The sequence below is a fragment of the Bos taurus genome, chromosome 2 (genome assembly GCF_002263795.3).
Source record: "Bos taurus isolate L1 Dominette 01449 registration number 42190680 breed Hereford chromosome 2, ARS-UCD2.0, whole genome shotgun sequence".
NCBI classification, from domain to species: Eukaryota; Metazoa; Chordata; class Mammalia; order Artiodactyla; family Bovidae; genus Bos; species Bos taurus.
In genome coordinates, this window is record NC_037329.1 from 28061264 (window position 1) to 28083797 (window position 22534).

The window sequence follows — 22534 nt, forward strand, 5'->3', positions numbered from 1 at the left end:
GACTCAGAATGCAAGTGGAAAAATATATATGCCAAGCACAGAAGGAGTTTTACTAAGTGCTAAGTGTTTTGAAGGTGAATTAGAAAAAAATTTTTTGAAGTGGAGAAAAAAGTTTTTTTTTTTAAAAAATTGAGCATAACCGTTTGTGATTATGAGTAAGAACCTTTTGGTAGTTTTTCAAGTTTCCATGTTGCAGCTCAAGACAAAGTGATCAGGCTTGCTTGTACAGGATCCACATGGTAATGCCTTCAAATCGAACCCAACCCCGAGTCTGCATTGTTTATGACTTCACATTGATCCAACGCGTGTAAATGCTTGCTTTACGTCTGAAGTCTGTGCTATTTCCCTTGGGACTCATGAACTTCCCACAGTAAAAGTGAATAGGTTCTATTATGGAAAATAGTCTTTCCTCATGTCATACTCTTTCAAAGTCTTCCAAGAACATTTTTAGATAGCTGCTTTTTCACAGTTACTATTCAATGGCATAGAAAGACTTGAATTTGAATGGGCGTTTTCATTTTGTCCTTATACCTGTGTGATCTTGGGTCACTTCTGGGCCTTTGTTCTCCCATCTGTGAAATGAGGGGGTTTGACTGGATAGTCTCCAAAGTTTTGTTTTTTTTTTCACTTGTGGCTTCTCTGAATTGACGGACCACAGGTTATTATGTTCACTTGCTACATTGCTTAGTTTAAATAGATCTGAGTGTGTTTTTTTTTAAAGCAAATTACTTTGGTCAGAGGCTCATTATTCTCAGTCATCCTCTCCTTTGAAAAGTTTTGCCTTTTCAAACACAGACACTAGGAAAGCATACCCGCATGGACCACATCTCTATATTTTTGAGCTAATTGCTATCTAGTTTTTATAGATATAATAGATTGTTATCTATTAAGGTCATCTGACGTAGTTGCTGATTATCTTGCTGTGTTCCTAGCAATCTCACAGGCCTCAAAAGGGCTATAAGGTGTGTTAAGAATAGTACTGTTTTGTTTTGCTCAAGTAGGTTGGGCAGAATCCTGGGAAAACAATCATGATGTCAGATTCTGAAAAAGAGCAAGGTGGCAATAGAGGGGTACTTGCTTTTGTGATGTAGGTTGTAGATGGCAGGTGCCTTAGGCTAGTGGCTGCCCAGGTCCCTCACCTTCTCTTAATCAACAGTCTGTTTGCATGCATGCATGCATTGCCTTAAGCAATGTTGAAACCTCCCTTGTGGCCTTTCCTGTGTAGTGATTCATAAAATATGAACTGAAGCCAGAGTGAAAAAAGGGTTTGATCCTTCATGGCTGACATGTGTGGTACTCTTCCAAAATATTTTGTTCTACACACATTTAGTAACTCATTTCAAGAAACAGTATCTTTGGGTAGAGGATGCGAGTGGGTGGCTGTGGGTGGCTTTTGGGGGCACTCCTTGCTAGTTACCCCTGAATTCATAACCACTGAGGTTATTTTCAGGGTCGGTGTATGCTTTGTGACTCAAGTGGCAGCACTCGCAAGCACTGTTCACTTTCGACTGGTGAAGCTTTGAGTGGATTTCTTTTGATCCAGGTGAGACGAGTCCCAGGGTCAAGCGGTCACCTTCATAAAACCGAAGACGGTGACTGGGAGTGGAGCGACGACGAGATGGATGAGAAAAGTGAAGAAGGGAAAGCAGCCTTTTCTCAAGAAAAGGTAGGTCACATTGATGATGGTTAGCTGACTTGTGTCAACTTTTATTTTTGTGATTTTCTTGAGGCATGTATGTATTAATAAATATGTATTTGTTTTACAGTCACGAAGAGTAAAAGAAGAAAATCCAGAGGTGAGTGTGGTTACTTATTTAGTTCTTTGCCTCCTCTCTCGCCTTTACCTCTGCCTGCCAGTATTAGAGTCTGAGCTGTTTGGGGAAGAACCTTCAGAATTTTGTTTTTGTGGTATAGGAAAAAAAGAGGCACATAAACTTGGCAAATCTTCATGCCTTCTGATTTATTGGGTTGGCCAAAAACTTCATTCGGGTTTTTCCATAACATCTTATGGAAAATTCCAACAGAATATTTTGGCCAATCCAATACTTTGGAGCTGTGTATATTGGGGCAGATTGCTGTACTCTCTGAACCTCAGCTTCTTCCTCTGTCAAATGGTGGTGATCACAGTACTTATAGAATTGCTGTGAGACTGATAAGATCACTTAATAAAGCACTCAGTGGGGTTCTTAGCACAAATTAGTTGCTCACTTAATCTTAAATTCTTATGTCACTTAGGAAACAGAGTAGGCATACAGGAAAATTTCTCCTTGATTTTTGGTTTACCATAAAGCAAAATATTCAGATGGCTAGAAACTCTAGGTTGAATTTGTTGGTCTTAATTTTTAAGTCTTCTGGGCAACTTAGTAGGCAATACACACTCTTTTATCCTCTTCCCTTTGAGAACTCGGAGAGGGCAATGGCACCCCACTCCAGTACTTTTGCCTGGAAAATCCCATGGATGGAGAAGCCTAGTGGGCTGCAGTCCATGGGGTCACTAGAGTCGGATATGACTGAGCGACTTCACTTTCACGTGTTGGAGAAGGAAATGGCAACCCACTCCAGTGTTCTTGCCTGGAGAATCCCAGGGACTGGGAAGCCTGGTGGGCTGCCGTTTATGGGATTGCACAGAGTTGGACACGACTGAAGCGACTTAGCAGCAGCAGCAGCAGCTTTGAGAACTGGTTATCTTTTGATTAACTTTATTTCCTCCACTGGTTAATTATCCTAATGACTAATGATGACTGTAGTTCAGAGAACTTGCTAATTCTCCTAGAGGCAGTTTGAACACATTTAAATAGCTCCAAATATTTACAAAGCTAGTAATTAATATATTCTCAGTAAGAAAACTGAAGACTTTGGGTTACACGTGATATCCATTCCAACTCTCTAAATTTAGCAGACATTTCCTTTTAATTAAAAGGAATAAATCTTAGCATTGTGCTTTAAGTGGAAATAACCAGATGGACCATCTAAGAAGAGAACATCAGAGACACAAGCCATTCTTTCCCTTCTCATGTCTCATTGACGGGCCTGCCTCCTATTGGTAACTCCTTCAAATCCTGTTTCCCCCTTTATTTATCATATGAATGAATCTATTTTATACATAAAATATAAGCTTTGATCAAGGAAGTTACATAGATGGTGGTGAGTCTCATAGAAGGACACACTGGCCACACACATATCCTGCCATGTTTTTGGAATGATCTTGACCTGTTGTCATGAACTCTGCCTTCTTCTTGCCCACTTTTCTGTTTATCTAGAGTGAAGTGCCGATCAAGGTTTTTCATCTAAGAGTGTCTGTAAACAAGAAGTGTCAGTTCTCCCTAGAAATAGAACACAGTAACTTGATTCGATAGCATTCTTGACTCAAAAATCATTCGTTATTGGTTCACTGCAGGATATCTTCTTTGGATGGTATTCACTGTAGTCATGTCTTACTAGTACAGACAGATGGGTACTTTCTAGATACCTATCTAGATATACTATCTAGAAACCTAGCATTTCTTTCTTCATGAGGATTTGTTAAGTTTACTTTGAGAATATTTTACTATGTGCTTGTTGAAATTGCTCTGAAAACTGATCTGTTATTTGAATAAAAGCAATATCTTTTTGGCAACTGTATTGTCTTCGTAGCCAGGAAAGAGAGCGGTGTATGGCATGCTGTCAGTTTGTCATTAAGCATTAACCTTCTTGAGTGGGATTTGAAGTCTTCGGCACTTCACTGTATCTAGACTCATTTGATTTCCCAGTGGCATCTGTGCCCATCTTGGGAACTTGGGCATAATTAAGGAAGTGTATCAGATCAGATCAGTCGCTCAGTCGTGTCTGACTCTTTTCAACCCCATGAATCACAGCACGCCAGGCCTCCCTGTCCATCACCAACTCCTGGAGTTCACTGAGACTCACATCCATCGAGTCAGTGATGCCATCCAGCCATCTCATCCTCTATCATCCCCTTCTCCTCCTGCCCCCAATCCCTCCCAGCATCAGAGTCTTTTCCGATGAGTCAACTCTTCGCATGAGGTGGCCAAAGTACTGGAGTTTCAGCTTTAGCATCATTCCTTCCAAAGAAATCCCAGGGCTGATCTCCTTCAGAATGGACTGGTTGGATCTCCTTGCAGTCCAAGGGACTCTCAAGAGTCTTCTCCAACACCACAGTTCAAAAGCATCAATTCTTCAGCGCTCAGCCTTCAAGATAGGCTTATTTCTGTGAAAGTATACATTAGTTTGGATGTAAACACTCCTACCAAACTTTAGAAATCACCAGCTCCACCTGCTGTTACACAACTTCCACCATTTTTGTTTCTTTTTGTTGTTGTTTGTTTATTTGCTTTTGGCAGGGCTAACATTTCAGTATCATGTGCTGTGTTCATTCTCTCCAATGATGGTTCCTGTGTCCTTTCAGCTTTTAATTAAGGTAGCCCTGTGATTTGCCAGTCACACCAAATTGCTGTTTGGATGTGAAGCAAAAGCTATTTTTTAATTTATTATAAAGGAAATTGAAATTGTTAAATATATTCAACAAATATAAGTAAATTATATAAATATAAATGATATAGTAAATATGTGTAATGAGCATATGATGTGCACTGTTTGATGTGCACTGTTTTAGTAGGCACTGGGGGATATGTCAGTGAGGAAAACAGAGTCCTTGTGAAGCCTCCATTCCGGTGGGAGTAGATAAATTATATCCAGTAGTGTTCATAAGTAAATTATGTGGTTTGTTACAATGGAATAAGAGTAATGGGGAAAAAATCAAATAGGGTAGAGGGTGAGGTATGGTATGGTCGGAGTTTATGATTTTAAATGTGTGGGTCTGTGTAGGCCTTATTGAGAGGGACATGAAGACTTGTAAAAGGTATGGGAGAATTAAAGAGAAATAACTCTAAAGGACCATTTTATCTTGCTGCCCCTCAGACCCCTGTGACTGTCCTGTCTTTCCAGAGGTTATCAGTTTGCACTGTTTTCTTCCAGAACTTTTCTTGTTTGTTCACATACAAATATGTATGTAAAGAAATCTAGCATATCATTTTAAAAACATTAAGATCATAAAAACTATAAAGTGTTGCATCTTGCCTTATATCTTGGAAATCTTTCCACAGTACTTGCTATAGAATTGCCTCTTTATTTTTAACTGCTGAGGGGTATTCCATATCACAGTGGTTTAACCATTTCTTTCTTGGTGAGAACATTGAGGTTGCTATTACAGACTATATTCCATTAACATTTTTTGTGTATGCATTTTGAGGAGTGCACATATAAATAAAGCATAAGTACACAAAATTGTGATAGAATCTGCTGACTTTGGATTTTTATAGCTGCTATTATCAAAAGCTGTGTCATGCTAAATATCTTGTCATCTATACCTCAATAAAACGGGGGGAAAAGCTATATACAGTCTCAGACTGTGTACCATTTACCTTTAAACATCTTTTAGAGGGAAAACGCTTAGTCTGTACTAAATGGTACATTGAAATGGCACTGTCTTTACATGTTAATAAGCTTTTCAGTAATACTTATCATTTAAATTGCAGTTGAGTTGTTTACTTGACTATAAACCACTGGGTGCCTGGGGTGGTATTTTATTCCTGTTTTCCCTTAGTATCAGGTAGGTGTGCTGTACATTTTTGCTGGTGACATAGATACCCATGTACTGAAAATCAAACATTAAACAAATGTCTGAATACTTCTATCGTATTTATGAATATATGAGAAAGGGAGGAAGAGACAGAAGACGTTTTATAATCGAGCTGAAGTTTAGAGAAAGTAATCTTAGTAATTCCCTATTTAGATTGAGATGCTGTAATAGATGAGGGGCGTTTTAGAAATGCTGGTTTTGTGAGGGACTCTTTGGCTTCCCGGGAAGCATAAGACAGAATGTCCAGTTATTAATAGCATTAGTTGGAGAAAATCGAGAAGGCCAGAGTTGGGTATTTGCCAGAGGGACACTGGTAGATGTGCCTGGTACTGGGCCGTATTTGGAGATGAGACATTCTGGTATAAACTGTCAAGTTGCAGAGTTACACCACTTATCTACTGAGATTTATAGCCAGACTCAGTGAGAAATTGGTCCTAGTGTGTCCCTAACTTGGTTTTTTAGAAATAGCCTTGCAAAGTTTTAGTCACCTACTATTAACTATTAATTTGTAGTAAGTAAATAATTCATATGTTAGGTGACATGAAAACATGATTTGCAATCCTGGCTCCGTATCAGAAAAACTGAGAGCTTTAAAAATGCAGATCCCTAGACCCAGCAAATCAAATTACAATTTGGTGGTTTGGAATGATGTCCGGGGCAATTCTGATTTATAAAAAGCTGCTCGTGTGATTCTGACATGTGGCTAACTAGGATCAAGGACCACTGACTAGGAAAACCACACCAGCTGCTCTGAATTCAGAAGTCCAGACTGGAATCCAGGAAGGTTGTGTGCTCCACGTCCCTGAAGATTTGTTTTAAATAACTGCCTATTAGAAGTCTCAAACAAGCCTCCCTCCTCCCAAACAACTGTGACCCTTCAGACATCCTTTTGGGAAAGTTGTCCTCGTTTCTTAATGATTGAAAGCAATGATGCCAAGTGGGCAGATTTGATGACAGAAGCTCTGTAGGGCCCACAGCAGGTATATTGAAGAATTTTGTCATGGAGTCTAGGCTAGGTTCATCGTTTCCAAACTCTGATATTTCGTTCTGAAGAGAAAATACATTTGGTGTGGATTTCGGGTAAGTGAATTGCACCACAGCTTAGACACCATGTAAAAGCTAAATTCATTGCATCACTGGATGATTGTTAAAACTGCCTTTAGCTTTTTAAAATTACTTCTGATGACATTGCATTTTCCAAAAGCCTGTCCGCTCTCATGTTGTTGGTCTTATATCCATTTGTCGTGGGAGGCCAAGATTTGATTTCTCCCTCCAAATTGATTGTACCGAGCCGTAGTCATCACAGCTGGCTTTAACTTGATGTTTTTATGATATCACTTCCTAAAAGGTGTTCTTTTTGCAGGTGACTGGCTTTCTAACTAGTTGTGGCTAAAATTAGTCTTCTGTATTTCTGAGAATAAACCTTTTGCTTTGGAGTGATTTTAGGTTTACAGAAAACTTGCAAAGATAGTTTGGAGTTCTCATCCATTCCTCCTCTGTGTTCTTTCACTGTTAATTTTTTTTGTAGCCTTGGTACGTTGGTCACAACTTAAAACTCATCAGTGATCTTTTGTTTGTCATCGTTTAGTCGCTGAGTCATGTCAGTGCTGCGTTATTGTCTGCCAAATCTCAGATTTTATTTGAATTTCACTGGTTTATCCACTGACATCCCTTTTCTGTCTCAGGATCCAATCCAGGGTAACACATTGCATTTAGCTATGGCCTTGTTAAAAACAGAAAATGAGAAGATTAGACAGAGACTATGAAAAATTAGAAAAACGGATGTGGTCACTTTTTTCTCTCCATTCCAAGATCTTTTCCTCTTTCATTCAGTCCCAGAGTCCTGGCTCCGGGGCTGTGTCCAGTATTAATCTATGATTTTTCTTTGCTCTTCCTATAAAAACACTCATTTTCTCAAGTGTCCATCTTAAAGCGAACTGTTTAAAAGCAAAAAAGAAAAAAAAGCTCATTAGACAAATATATATTTTACTGTTAATGAATGACAGCTGCTTAATGTGTTAGCTTTCTTGTAAGTTTTGACATTTGAAAATGTATACCCAGAAGTCATGCCCTAAACTAATAGAACGGGATCTTTGGTGGTGAGCTCTAGCAGACTAGAGTTGGTTGTCAAGGAAGAGATTTTGTGCAGGGACACCCTCTCTCCACCACTCCTGTACATCTCTGCATGCTTCGTATACCAGTAGGGGCTGCAGACTGGTTTTTTTCTCACATGCAGGGTTATACCTACACAGTGAGGCTATGTGGTATGCATGGGGTTCCAGCCCCCAGTCCAGCTAAGTAGTTCTCAGTGCTCCTGATGGCCCAGGAGTAAGGGTCAGGGCGGGAGATGGACCTCCCCAGGGACGAGAGAAGCTGTCACCTGCAGTAAATGCCATTAAGAATTTTCCAGATTACAAAACTTCTTTGACGAAAGGTAGAATATTCTGTAGGTGCTCATGTGGCTTTTGGTTGTATCTCAAACCTTAACTAAGAATGAACTTTTCACTGGGCTTCCCTGGGAGTCCAGTGGTTGAGACTTTGCCTTCCAATGCAGGGGGTGAGGGTTCAATCCCTAGTCAGGAAGCTAAGATCCCACATGCCTCGGGATGAAAAACGAAAACATTAAAAAAAAAAAAAACTTATTTACAAAACAGATACAGACTCACAGACATAGAAAACAAATATAATTAGCAAAAGTAGGGTGTTAAATTAGGAATTTGGGATTAGCAGATACACACTAGTATATGTAAAACAGATGAACAAGATGCTACTGTATAGCACAGGGAACTATACTCAATATCCTGTAATAAACCATAATGGAGAAGAATATGAAAAAGAATATATATGTGTAAGTGAATCACTTTGCTGTATACCAGAAAGCAACACAACATTGTAAATCAACTCTACTTCAATAAATATTTTTTTTTAAAATTTAAAGATAAAGAAGATTGTGGAATCGGTCTGGAAAATTCTTTACAAGAATTCATTTGGGGTGGGCGAAGGTCCTCTGGCTGGTTAGTAAATACTGGTTAATTGTTCTTCTAAGATAATCGTTTCACCCCAACATTTTACTGTGAAAAATTTCCAAAATATGACAACATTAAAAGCATTTCATAGTGAACATCTACCCAGCAATTACCTCAATTCTGCCATTGCTGTACTTGCTTCATCTCACAGTTGTCTATTCATCTGTTGGTCCATCTTTGATTTTGGATGCAATTCAAAGTAAATTGCAGATGCAGGTGCACTTCCCCCTATTTCTTCATTACTAACACAAAAATAACTATTTTTTGTGGAAACATGCACACAGTTATCTTTGCAAAAGCATACAAAAATTTTATGCTCAAACTTTAGAAAACTCTTGGCACAAAGAATTTCTGATGACTTCTGATACTTTTAGAATTGATAGTAAGTTTAGGCAATAATATGTCTTTTTCATTCTTTTTTGCTGCTGTGTCTCTTTCAGTTTGTCTTTCAAGTTGTATTCCAGGGCAGAGTTCACAAAAGTGGGGCATAAGGCAGAAATATTTGGGGTATCACATTGGGGTCAGGTTTCTAGCTTAGAGGGAGAAATATAATCTCTCGCTCTAGATTCTCTTCTGGGGAAGATATTTTTTGAAATCCAGTGCTGCAAATAAATTGTTCAAAGTAATGATTAAAAGGGGCAAGTTGTGCTAATCCTAACATCCTTTCATTAAGGGGCTCCCATCTTGAGATGAAGTTGTGCAACGAGAAAAAAAAATGGTCCTTGAGCATCTTTCTGTTATCAAGTTTAAAATACCAAATTGTCTGTGTGTTTTCACTTAAGCTCAGTGGTTCTCTAGAAGCATAAGGGTCACCCGGGCACCTTATTAAAGATGCAGATTCTCTCCTGTCTCAATGAAATTCTGAATCCTAGGCCAGGTGGTGTCCTTGGTGATCCCAAGGCAGGTTGTCAAAGGACCACACTCCAGGAAATGGTGCTTTAAAATTACTTAAATTATTTAAGATTTTTGTCTCTGATAACTGAGACTTAATGTAACCACACTGACCTTAATGTCCCATTTTGGTGCCCTAATGTGCTGTCACGGTGGCTCTCTTAACAGATGGTGGTGAACGCCAGCAACATCCCCGAGCAGATACAGTCCCTTTCTGTGCAGGACTCTCAGGTACGTTTCTCTGCCTGTCATTTACGTTTGAGATGCTTTGAAGACAGATTAAAAAAAAAACAAACCTGACGTTTTAGGAAGATAGACAGTATCAGGGTAGTGCTTCCAGAGCAGGGGCTTGTAAACTCTCTTTTTTAATGGGTATGGAAAAATAGAGGACTGTCACTATTGACCATGCTTCTCAGGGCCTCCAACCTTTAAATGATAGGTTCAAAAGCAAGAACTGATTACCAGACTGCTTCCAAAATTGCTGGTACTGTGTGAAATGGGAAAAGGATTCTACTAGGTTCCAGTCACAAAACATTATAGTTTTTTTTTTTTTTTTTTTTAAGGGATTCTATTGTTTTTTTTTTTTTTCCTTTATTTCTCATGTGTTCCCCATCCTGAACCCTCCTCCCTCCTCCCTCCCCATACCATCCCTCTGGGTCGTCCCAGTGCACCAGCCCCAAGCATCCAGCATCGTGCATTGAACCTGGACTGGCATCTCGTTTCATACATGACATTTCACAAAAACATTATAGTTAATTGATACTTTTCTTTCTTTGCTCCTGGTTGGATTTCTATGACGTTTTTGTAATTCTTTTATCCTTGAATTTCATGAGCCAGTTTATCTCTACAACTTTCCTTGTAAAAATAATAGTTCAGTGACTGTGAAATGAATTCATATTAAAAGTTATATGACAGAACTCGTGTGCCATGAGTTGTGTTGGGTCCTGATGAAGGATGCTGACCTATCCAGGGTAGGGACTATACAAACTCAGAGTGTAGGCCCCCCATTTTGATTTTGCCACTTAGTTAATAGTAAGCCCTTCGGCTCTCAAAGTGGTTATGTGCTATGCTTAGTCGCTCAGTCATGTCTGACTCTTTGCAACCCTATGGACTGTAGCATGCCAGGCTCTTCTATCCATGGGATTCTCCAGGCAAGAACACTGGAGTGGGTTGCCATGCTTTCCTCCAGGGGATCTTCCCAATCCAGGGATCGAACCAAGGCCTCCTGCAGTGCAGGCAGATACTTCACCATATGAGCTGCCAGGGAAGTCCAAGAATACTGGAGTGGGTAGCCTATCCCTTCTCCAGGGGATCTTCCTAACCCGGAATGGAACCGGGGTCTCCTACATTGCAAGTGGATTCTTTACCAGATGAGCTATGTGGGAAGCTCAAAGTGGTTATACTATCAAGTATTACCAGCCCGGTGATCAAATTTCCCCCTAAATCTGCATATTCCATTTAAATTTATTTCTATTCCACCTGATCTCTATTTTATGAAATAGCTATATGCATAGGAGAGGGAGTGATGGGCTTTCATGGTTGCAGGTCAGACATCTAGTCTTTGACCTTGTTTTATAGATGAGGAAGCAAAGATTTGCAGAGGTCAAGTGGCTCATCCACGGTTGCACAACAGCTTAGAGGTGGAACCAGGATTCAGTTTATGTCTTTACTTTGTATTAAGCAACTTAGCTTCCTAGGTGGCGCTGTTGCTGCTAAGTTGCTTCAGTCGTGTCTGACTTTGTGCGACCCCATAGACGGCAGCCCACCAGGCTCCCCTATCCCTGGGATTCTCCAGGCAAGAACACTGGAGTGGGTTTCCATTTCCTTCTCCAATGCGTGAAAGTGAAAAGTGAAAGTGAAGTTGCTCAGTCGTGTCTGACTTTTAGCGACCCCATGGACTGCAGCCTACCAGGCTCCTCCATCCATGGGATTTTCCAGGCAAGAGTACTGGAGTGGGGTGCCATTGCCTTCTCCGAGGTGGTGCTAGTCATAAGTAAAGAACTTGCCTGCCATTGCAGGAGACATAAGAGACACGGATTCGATCCCTGGGTCAGGAAGATTCACCTGGAGAACGAAATGACAACCCACTCCAGTATTCTTGCCTGGAAAATCCCATGGACAGAGGAGCCTGGCAGGCTACAGTCACACAGAGTCAGACACAACTGAAGCAACTTAGCAGGCAACTTAGTATAGCACCTTGAGATAAACTGTAGGGATTGGTTGAATGATGAAAGGAGATGTAGGAATAATAAAGGATCAAAAGGCAAAGAATAAAGGAAATGGAAAAAGGAATTAGGATACCTAGTATTGTATAACATGGTATAGTTGGACTCCTTTTCATATATAGTATTTGTTCTCCCAGGAAAGTTTCGAGGCAAATATTATGCCCATTTAGTAGATGAGAAAATACGTTCACAGAATGACTTGCCCACGTTTGCAAAGCTGGTCAGTGGCAGAGCCAAGTCTTGACCAAAAATTCCTTATCTTTTCTGCTCTGACGGGAAGGTCTCATGTCCAAGGATTCATAAAGTAGGAAGGGCCTGTTCCGTAGAGGCATTCATGACTGATGATCTGTGCTCAAGGAAACAGGCTCTAGGTGAGAAAGGCAAACTGGCCTCATCTGCTAGGTTCCTTCTTCCTCTGCATCTTTGAAGTTTAAAGTGCCCAACCTCTGTGCATCCCCAAGGCCCAGTAGATGCCGTCCATGGCTCAGGTTGCAAGGTGCCCCTTTAGATGGCTGATCTTTCTTCTTTGGACTTACTGCAGCGTATACCAATTGTTCACAGGGCCCATCCTCCTACCGAGGCTTTCTATATGAAACATTCAGATCCACAGTTGTGATGGGAGATAAACATCATTCCAGCCTTCACACAGAGGTGTTTTGTGCCCAAATAATAGGCCTGTAATAAAAGGCCTAGTATTGAAATTTCCAGGAAGAAAGGACTCTTACGAATCAATGGTTATCATGATTTTATGCATTTGTTTCCCGAGTTTATAACTGTTGGCTGTTTTGTTTTTAAAGGGCCTACCCAATGCTAGTGAAGACTACAGAGAAGCTTCTTGTGCCGTAAACCTCGTTTTAAGATTAAGGTAAACAATGTTGTTTGTTTTGCGTCGTTTTTCCTATAGTACAATATTCTAATCTACTTCCTTAGCTTTTCGTAATACTAGCATAAAATAAAATGATCTTATTTGATTTCCTGGGATAGTCAGTGTGGGCTGTATTCCCAGGACTAATTGCCCTCTTGTAATTGTTTCCTCAAGAAGAATAAGAAAGAAAAGCACCATATGAGTGTATCTCAGTGTACCCTTCATTAAGTTTTCTCTTTTTTTTCCTTCCTTTTTCTTTCTTGGGTTTTTCTTTCTCTTTTCCCCTTTTCTTTCTTTCTTTTTTTTTTTTTTTAACAATGTAAGTTCACAGTAAGAGATTTTTAATGAGTTTCTTTCACACTTCAGCAGTCAGCCTCTGACAGAAATAAACCCTGCTTGTACTACAAGTTGCCTGTTCAGAACATTCTTCAGTGACAGGTTTGATCAGCCACTGTGGAGAAATGATAGATATATTTTGAAAGAACCCTCAGTCTTCTAGGAAAGGGATACAAATATAGTATCTGACAGTCTAGTCTTTGTATCTAGTGAAAGAAAGCTTTCTATTTTGAGAATTTCTAAATATAAGGTTGATTTAATGTATATTCTTTGTTGAGAATTTGGTGTCTCATGACTAAAGAAATTTGCTTAGAGTTAACTATAAATAGCTTAACTTACCAGGTCAATTAGAACACCATCACATCTTTGAAGGTGTTTTAAAATATACCCTCCTTTGACAATTAAACAGAACACATGGCTAATGGACCTTTTTCAGACCTGTGGCTATAAAAGTTGGTTTCATTTTCAAGGTTAGTTTCCAGCCCTCTGAATTATCATAATCTGTCGGGCTGGATTATTATTACCGTAATCACCCCGTCCTTCTGATAGTCATTTACAATCTGCAGTGCATTTTCACATATTTACTGTGGGAACCTCACAGCAACCCTTGGTGTGATTTAATTCAGAGTTGATTTCCAAGTCAAGATGTGAAATTATTACAAGACTATTTCCTTATATTTATGAGTAACCTTGATTGTGATTCACAATTGGTGTATTTAGCAATCTCCAAAAAATGAAATAGCCATTCTCTTTTCATTTGACTTTGGAGCCAGACACTTTTATTTTTCACTTCATTTATTCACACATTGCACCAGTATTTCTGAGAGAGCCATTCTGTGCTGGGCTCCATATTTGTCTTTGAGACATAAGGGTGAGTGAGACTCTGGAGGTTTCAGACTAGCCCCCTGAGCATGTGCTGTTGGAAGTGCAGTGTTGGAAGTCATCTGACCTCCTGCTTCACGAATGCAGGTGTCTTTTCTTTGATGTCCCTGCTGGGTATTAACCAGCCCCTGTACATACTTCAGCTCACTCTTGTTTCCACCATCATCCCTGTGATAGTAAAAAGCTTTAATTGCAGTGGTCTTCCTGAAGATTTGGCTGACCATCCTGTTCTGGACTCTATTTCTGACCCTTAGAGCAACTATCGGGCCCTCTGGATAAAAATCTCCTGAAGAGAGTGTTAAAAAGCATATTTTGAGCCTTCCTTGGAAATACTGTATTGCTCTAGGTACCAGGACAGTACAGAACAACTGCATTCCCTCATTTTTCTGAGAAGTGTTTGTTGGTTGCCAGGCTTACTCTTCACCCTTCCTCGGCAAAATAGTTTTGGCCTTGCTTCTCATGATACAGTTCTGTACCCCCCTTCTACTCCTCCTCGTTTATGGCCCTTACTGACATGTAGTCTACATCTAGTCTACATTTTTTTAATTGGAGTATAGTCGCACCACAACACTGTGCTAGTTTCTGCTGTACAGCAACGTGAGCCAGCCATTTGTATATGCGTGTCCCCGCCCTTCTGGATTCCTCTCCTATCTAGATCACCATAGGTCACTGAGTAGAGTTCTCTGTGCTGTACAGCGGGGTCTCACTGGTTACCTGTTCCAGGCATGGTAGTGTAACCTGTTCCATGCATGGTAGTGCATACATGTCAGTCCCAGTCTCTCAGTTCATCTTGCCTGCCCCTTCTCCTTTTGGTGTCCATTTGTTAGTTCTCTACGTCTGCGTCTATATTTCTGTTTTGCAAATAGGTTCATCTGGTGGCTCAGATGGTAAAGCGTCTGCCTACAATGCGGGAGACCTGGGTTCAATCTCTGGGTCTGAAAGATTTCCTGGAGAAGGAAATGGCAACCCACTCCAGTATTCTTGCCTGGAACATCCCGTGGATGGAAGAGCCTGGTAGGCTACAGTCCACGGGGTCGCAAAGAGTCGGACACCACTGAGAAACTTCACTTTCACTTTCATATATTTTTTAGATTCTATATATATGCGTTAATATACAAAATTTGTTTTTCTCTTTCTGACTTACTTCAGTCTGTATGATAGTCTCTAGGTCCATCCACGTCTCTACAAATGACCCAAACTCATTCCTTTTAATGGCTGAGTAATAGTTCATTGGGTATATGTACTACATCTTCTTTATCCATTCATCTGTTGATGGACATTTAGGTTGCTTCCATGTCCTAGCTCTTGTAAACAGTGCTGAAATGAACATACGGGTGAATGTCTTTTTGAATTATGGTTTCCTAAAAGTATATGTCCAGTAGTGGGACTGGTGGGTCATGTAATAGTTCAGTTTTTAGGTTTTAAGGAGTCTCCAAACGGTTCTCCATTGTGGCTGTATCAATTTACATTTCTACCAGCAGTGCAAAGAGTCCCCTTTTCTCCACACCCTCTCCAGCATTTATTGTTTGCAGATTTTTTGAAGATGGCCATTCTCACTGGTGTAAGGTGATACCTTATTGTAGTTTTGTGTTTCTCTAATAATTAGTGATGTTGAACATTGGGCCTAGGTGGTGGTTTTCCTGAGTTTACGGCTTAGATCACTAGTGTTATAAGATTCTCCATGAAGAAAGAGTTCCATGTTCAAATAAATTAAGAAACAGTGTGTCATATCCATCTATCACACACACACACACACACACCTTTTTTTGGAAATCACAAAGAACATTAACATTAAAGGTTGTAAGAAGTTCTGCAGGATAGGAATTCATTTACCTTTGTTTACTGCAAGACCTCTTTGACCTCTAAAACTCTTTTCCATTTAACCGTGTTCCTTTTAAATGTAGCACTCATATTTAAATGCAGGACTCCAGGTGGGAGCTAAGCAGACTGGAACAGTAGATATATCATGTGATTTTTGGCAATTTGGACTCGCTTTCTCCTAAATCAGCCCAAGTTTTCATTGCCTTTTACAATAGCTGTGTAATTTGGTGATGAATTTAGCTTGACCCATCAGTCAAATTAAAAAAATCTCTGTTCTTGGTTGTTTTTTTTTTTTTTCCCCCATTTGAAATGCTACCAAATCTGATTCTGAATTGCTACTTGTGTTGTAAAACTCTGTGTATGTCTTACCGTTTGTCAGTATAATAATGGACCTGTTGATTTTGACTCATTGCTTGCCCTCTGTACATTTTGCTCCTGTCACTGTGTCTGTCTTTATTAGAGACAGTGTTTGTATATACATCACTTGTCAGTTTGATGACCCTATATTTTGTGTCTTTATTCAAAACACTGATCAATGTGTTCAACAGTTCAAGCAGGACAGAACTTTCTGGTATCTCTTAGAAACTATTTGCTTTCTGAATGACTTTCAACAATTAACTAGTATTTTTTGGTATAGTTGCTCAATCAAATCCCATTGATTCTACTGCCTTTTAGTCAACATTTAACTAGCTATTGAGAAGGCTAATGTAAAAGGATCTATTAATAGTGTTCTGAAAATGAAATGAATCAATGATACTTTCAAAAAAAGTGAATTTTAATAGAGCTTATTTTTAGCAAACATATGTTTATGTCTAATTGTTTACAGGGTATTTGTTTATACTAGTGTTTTTCTTTTGATTTGAGAACTCACAAATCTTTCAGAATATATTGTTGGATTCCTTCAAGGGCACTCCTTATACAGTAATGAACAGTGTGGGGATTAGGGGCACTGACTCCCAACAAAGTAGAAAATCCACTTTTAACTTTATAGCCCTCTGTATACACAGTTCCACATCTACAGATTTAACCAACCACAGGCTGTGTAGGCCTGTGGTATGTTGGGGAAAAAAATCCACATATAACTTGACCAGCACAGTTCAAATCCCTGTTGTTTGAAGGTCAACTGTAATTTGAGAAGTAGCCTTTGAAACTTAAAAGTTAAATGCTGTTAAGTTTTTGAGATCACTCTGTGCTGATGTAAACATAAACAGCAGATACACTCATTCATCCTATAGATGTTTATCGAGCACCTGCCTTGTGCACGCCACTGTTCTAGGCCTCATGATGCAACAAGGGAAGAGACAGAAGACAAATTTCTTGCCCTCCAGGAGCTTACATTTTAGAGGTAGGGAACGAGTCCAGTAGGAGCATTACTGATATGATATCTCGATTTCTCTGATGGAAAAGCTGCCATCAGGAGGCTAGAAAGTCTGATGGTGCTATTCTCTATTAAGGAATGCATGTGAGTTTTCTACTGCCGTGTAACAGGTTACCAAAAACTTTGTGGCTTAAAACAATGTCAATTTATTATCTCACAGCTTCTGTAGGTCAGAAATCCAGACATAGTCTACCTAGGAGACTGTAGGAGAGTGCCATGTCTCACCAGACAGCAGTTAAGGCCTGTTCACCTGGAGCTAGGGGCTTCTTTCAAGGTCATCTGGGTGTGGGCAGAATTCAGTTCCTTGCAGGTTCCTTCCTTGGCTCTTGTAGGCCAACCCCAGTCTAGACAGTTAATAGCGTGACTGCTTTCTTCAGAGGCAGCCAGAGACCAACTCCCCTCCCCTCCAAGGGCTCAGTCCCTCTGTTAAAGATTTTTCACCTAATTTAGCCAGTCTCATCTAGAATAATCTCCTGTTTTAAAAAATATTTATTTGGCTGCACTGGGTCTTGGTTGCAGCTTGTGAGATCTTCAGCTGTGGCATGAGGGAACTAGTTCTCTGATGAGGTCAAACCCGGATACTCTGCACTGGGAGGGCTGAGTCATAACCTCTGGACAACCAGTGAAGTCTCTAGAATTAATCCTCTTTTTGATTAAGTAAAAATCATCTGATTTGGAATTTGAATTATATCTGCAAAATCCCTTCACTTTTGCCATAAAATGTAACATAATTACAGGAGTGAGAGTCCATCGTATTTAAAGCTGTGGGTCAGACTCAGAGGAGAGGATTACACAGGGCACTTACACCAGGGGACAGGAAGGTTGGAAGCCATTATAGAATTCTACATACCATAAAAGTGCTGTCTAAGTAAAGGGATATTTGAGCAGACCTCTGACAGAAGTGAGGAATCAGCCGTAAGGTTGTGTGGAGCAAGCGACTTTTAGGCAGAGCAAAGCTGATTGCAAAGATTCTGAGCAGGAAGCATGTCTTAAGCAGTTATAGAAACAGCCAGGGAACTAGTGTGGCCAGAGTGGTAGGGAGTGAGGTCAGAGGATTATCAGGGGCTGAATCATGTAGGGCCATATACCCTGTGGTGAAGACTTTGGATTTCACTGTTTGTGCATGGAAAACCATTGAAGGTTTGTGAGCAGAAGAGCTGCATGATCTGAGTTAAATTTTAAAATAAGCACTGTGATTACCTTATGGAGAATAGATCCCATAGAGAGACTTTAGGGTAGAAGCAGAGAGCCTGTTGTCAGGCTATTGCTGTGGTGCAAAAAATGATGCTGTGACCTGGACCAGGGTGGGGAATAATGGAGGTGGCGATGAATAAACAGATTGATAATCTGGAGACTTCTGGATGGAGGAGAGAGAACTCAGAATATTATTCAAAATGCAAGTCTGTGTACCCAGTGAGGCCAGACACTGGCGTTTGGAACATATTAAGGTTTATTGCAGGACCATGCAAGGAGATGGGTGCCTCATGTCTTAAAAACCCAAAACTTCTCGAAAGCTTTCAGCAAAGACCTTTTATAGAAAAGGTGAGGGAGGAGGTGTCATTAGTTGTTGCAAACTTCTTGGTGTCAGATTCTTTGTACTTGAGGTCAGGTTTGGTAGGGTAATGAATGAATGTTAGTCCGTGTCCTGACAAGAAAGGGACAGCTTTCCCCCTTCAAGGTCCAGATCCTGACTAAGAGCAGGCTGATCTCAGTTGGCAGCTCCCTGAGGTCCAGGTCCACAGACCTGCCCAGCTGTCATTGCTGAGGAAGCCAGGAGCCCAGGACCCAGCTGGTCCTCAGGTTCCCCGGGCCACCTGTATGGTCCCACAGACTGTATCCTTTGCAGACGGCCACTGCCATTAGGTCTCAGAGGCAGGGATGGGGAAAAGGTTCGCTGTCACCTCAAGGGCTGGACCCAGGCAGTGGGTGGCCCTGATGAGGGCTCTGGAGCTCTGCAGGACACAGCCCCGGCCTGTTCCCTGGGCTCCCCAGCTCACCTGCTGGTCCAAGGCTGAATGAGCTGGAGGGCCCCAGGGAAAAGGTTGGGATCTGCGTCTTAACTCACTCTCCATCTCACAGCTACCACTCCCCGGTTGGCTGAATCCCCTCACTAACTGTGGCTTTTTGACAGTTGGTAGCTTGTGGGCAGGGCCCACTACAGCAGCGACCAGTGACTGAGCAGGACCACCGGTGGTCACTCATTAACACTTTCTTGTGGGAGGGGCCTGTAGCAGCACTGACCTGTGCCTGAGTGGGACCACTGCCTGGTGAAAGGGCACAGGGGAATGGCCTGCAGCAATACCTGCACGCTAAGGGCTGTCCTCACTGTGCTCTAGTACAAAAAGATTACTCAGGGTTTGGGCCTGAAAGTACAAATGAGTGGAGTTGCTGTCTCCTGAGATTGGGAAGGGAGTTGCAGGTTTGGGGCAGAATCAAGAATTCAGTTTTGCATGTTCAGTTTGAGTTGTCTAGTGGAGATCTATGTAATGATGTCAAGTAGGCATTTGGGTACATGAGCTGAGATTTCAAAGGAGATCTGGGCCAAGATAAATAAATTTGAGAACTGTTTGGTGCATATAGTTTTTAAAGCGATAGAATTGCATGAGCTTACTTAGGAGGGGAGTGGTGAAGAGAAAATTGGTCTTGCACACTCAGGTGGTGCGTGGATAAGGAGCAGTCAGCAGGTGAGTGAGGACAGGCTGGTGAGGTCAAGGAGAGAATGGTGACTCATCTGGTAAAGAATCCACCTACAGTGCAGGAGACCTGGGTTCGACCCCTTGGTTAGGAAGATCCCCTGGAGGATGGAATAGCTACCCACTCCAGTATTCTGGCCTGGAGAATTCCATGGACTGTATGGTCCATGGGGTCTCAAAGAGCTGGACACGGCTGAGTGACTTTCACTTTGCCTTATACTTTGTCAAGCCAAACAGAGGAAGTATCTCAAGAAAGAAGGAGTGGGAAGCTGCATCAGTTGTTATTCGTAGATCAAGTACAACGGGAACTGAGAATTCATTATTGTATTTGGCAAAAGGCAGCACATTCTTGACCTTGGCAAGTTATTTCAGTGGAGTGCTAGAGACAAAAGCCTGATAGTGTTATGGAACATCACCAAGTCTGTGTGCCCGATGCACAGTAAGGCCAAACAATACCAAAACAGTGGAGTTTGGAACAGGGAAAGATTTATTACAGGGCCATAGAAGGAGGTGGCCCTTCCATGGAAGGAGATGGTTCTTAAGGCCTGAGCCCAAAGCTACTGAAAGCTTTCAGCAAAGCCTCTTTAAAAGCAGAAAGGTGAGGGAGGGGTGTGGTTAGTTGTTGCAGACTTACTGGTGTCAGATCCTTTGTTTTTGAAGTCAGGTCATGATCAAGTAACAATGTTCCTGTAAATCTCTAGCAAATGAATGTTATTCTCTCTCCTGACAAGAAAGGGCGAGATCCCACAGTACAGCTTTCACCCTCCAAGGTCCTGTCTAAGAGGCAGCAGAACTCAGGTGGCAGCTCCTTCAGGGCCAGGTTCCCACATCCTGCCCAGCCGTTGTCGCTGAAGGAGCCAGACGTCCAACCCAACTGACCCTTAGGCTCCTCAGGCCACCCAAAAGGGAGAGACCAGGAGGTCCCATAGACTGCGACCCAGGCACACTGCCTCTGCTCTTAGGTCGCAGAAACCAGGATGGTGGCAAGGTTCACCACTGCCTCAAGGCCTGGGCCAAAGATGGTGGGTGGCCTTGGTGAGGATTCTGAAGCCCTTTAAGACACAGCCCCAAGCCTGTTCTCTGGGCCCCCCAGCTCACGGGCTGGCCCAAGGTTGGGTGAGCTGGAGGGCCTAGGGGCGAAGGTCGGGATCTGCCTCTTACCACACTCTCCACCTCATGACCACACTCCACTGTTGCCTGAATCCCCTCACTAACTGTCGTTTCTTAACTGTTGGTTGCTTGTGGGCGGGGCCCACTGAGGCACTGACCAATGGCTGGGCCGGACCCATTGCCTGGTAACAGGCTGTGGAGTGATGATGCAGAGCAATGGCTTCTGTGCTAAGGGCTTGGGCTTACTGTGCTGTGTTACAATACTGGGTTCAGGGCAGAGTGGCAAGATAAAGCATGATGTAACAAAGATGACTTACGAGTATGGATGACTCTTCTAGAAATTTTCTATACAGGGGAGCAGAGAAATGGGATGATAGCTCAATGAAAATAAAGGATGAAGGGAGGTTGGTTGTTTTTAAAGCTTGTTTAATGAAAATGATCCAGTAGAGTAGGAAAATGAAATAAGAGAAGGGACATTGGTAAGCCTAATGTCCTCAGATGGATGGGAAGCAATGATGACCAGGCATCAGAGTAGATGTCAGCCTTAGACAGGAGAATGGAGAGATGACTGTTCGACATGCAGCCACAGTGATGGGAGGGCAGGCAGAAGTTCAAGGAGATTGGTGGGTTTAGGTACAGACTTGTAGAAGTCTTTTTCTGTTGATTCTGCTCTTTCAGTAAGGTAAGGAATGTCATCATTGACAGAAATGAATGAAAAGATGTTTGAGGTTGGAGAGATGAGGAGATAGTTGTATAGGAGACCTGGAGAGTAAATTCACCAGGGAAATGTTGGTGGGATGAATAGGCTGCACCAGTGATTATCACTTGAGGGTTCAGTTCAGTTCAGTCGCTCAGTCGTGTCTGACTCTGTGACCCCATGGACTGCAGCATGGCAGGCCTCCCTGTCCATCACCAACTCCTGGAGTTTACTTAAACTCATGTCCATTGAGTTGGTGATGCCATCCAACCAGCTCATCCTCTGTCATCCCCTTCTCCTCCCGCCTTCAATCTGTCCCAGCATCAGGGTCTTTTCCAATGAGTCAGTTCTTCACATCAGGTGGCCAAAGTATTGGAGTTTCAGCTTCCAGCATCAGTCCTTCCAATGAACATTCAGGACTGATTTCATTTAGGATGGACTGGTTGGATGTCCTTGCAGTCCAAGGGACTCTCAAGAGTCTTCTCCAATACCACAGTTCAAAAGCATCAGTTCTTTGGTGCTCAGCTTTCTTTATGGTCCAACTCTCGCATCCATACATGACTACTAGAAAAACCATAGCTTTGACTAGATGGACCTTTGTTGGCAAAGTAATGTCTCTGCTTTTTAATAAGCTGTCTAGTTTGGTCATAACTTTTCTTCCAAGGAGCAAGCGTCTTTTAATTTCATGGCTGCAGTCACCATCTGCAGTCATTTTGGAGCCCCCAAAAATAAAGTCTGTCACTGTTTCCCCATCCGTTTGCCATGAAGTGATGAGACCGGATGCCATGACCTTAGTTTTCTGAATGTTGAGTTTTAAGCCAACTTTCTTCTTTCACTTTCATCAAGAGGCTCTTTAGTTCTTTGCTTTCTGTCATAAGGGTGGTGTCATCTGCATATCTGAGGTTATTGATATTTCTCCCGGAAATCTTGAGTCCAGCTTGTGCTTCATCCAGTCCAGCATTTCTAATGATG

General features: G+C 41.6%; 1 protein-coding gene across 1 annotated transcript in view; it reads left to right on the plus strand.

Annotated features, from left to right (window-relative positions):
• STK39 (serine/threonine kinase 39) overlaps positions 1 to 22534 on the plus strand; it is a 323134-nt gene that overhangs the window by 191253 nt on the left and 109347 nt on the right. The window contains exons 11-14 of the mRNA NM_001434979.1: positions 1544 to 1666; positions 1767 to 1796; positions 9724 to 9786; positions 12578 to 12645. Of these exons, the coding sequence (NP_001421908.1) occupies positions 1544 to 1666; positions 1767 to 1796; positions 9724 to 9786; positions 12578 to 12645 (284 nt within the window). The remainder of the gene's footprint in view (positions 1 to 1543; positions 1667 to 1766; positions 1797 to 9723; positions 9787 to 12577; positions 12646 to 22534) is intronic.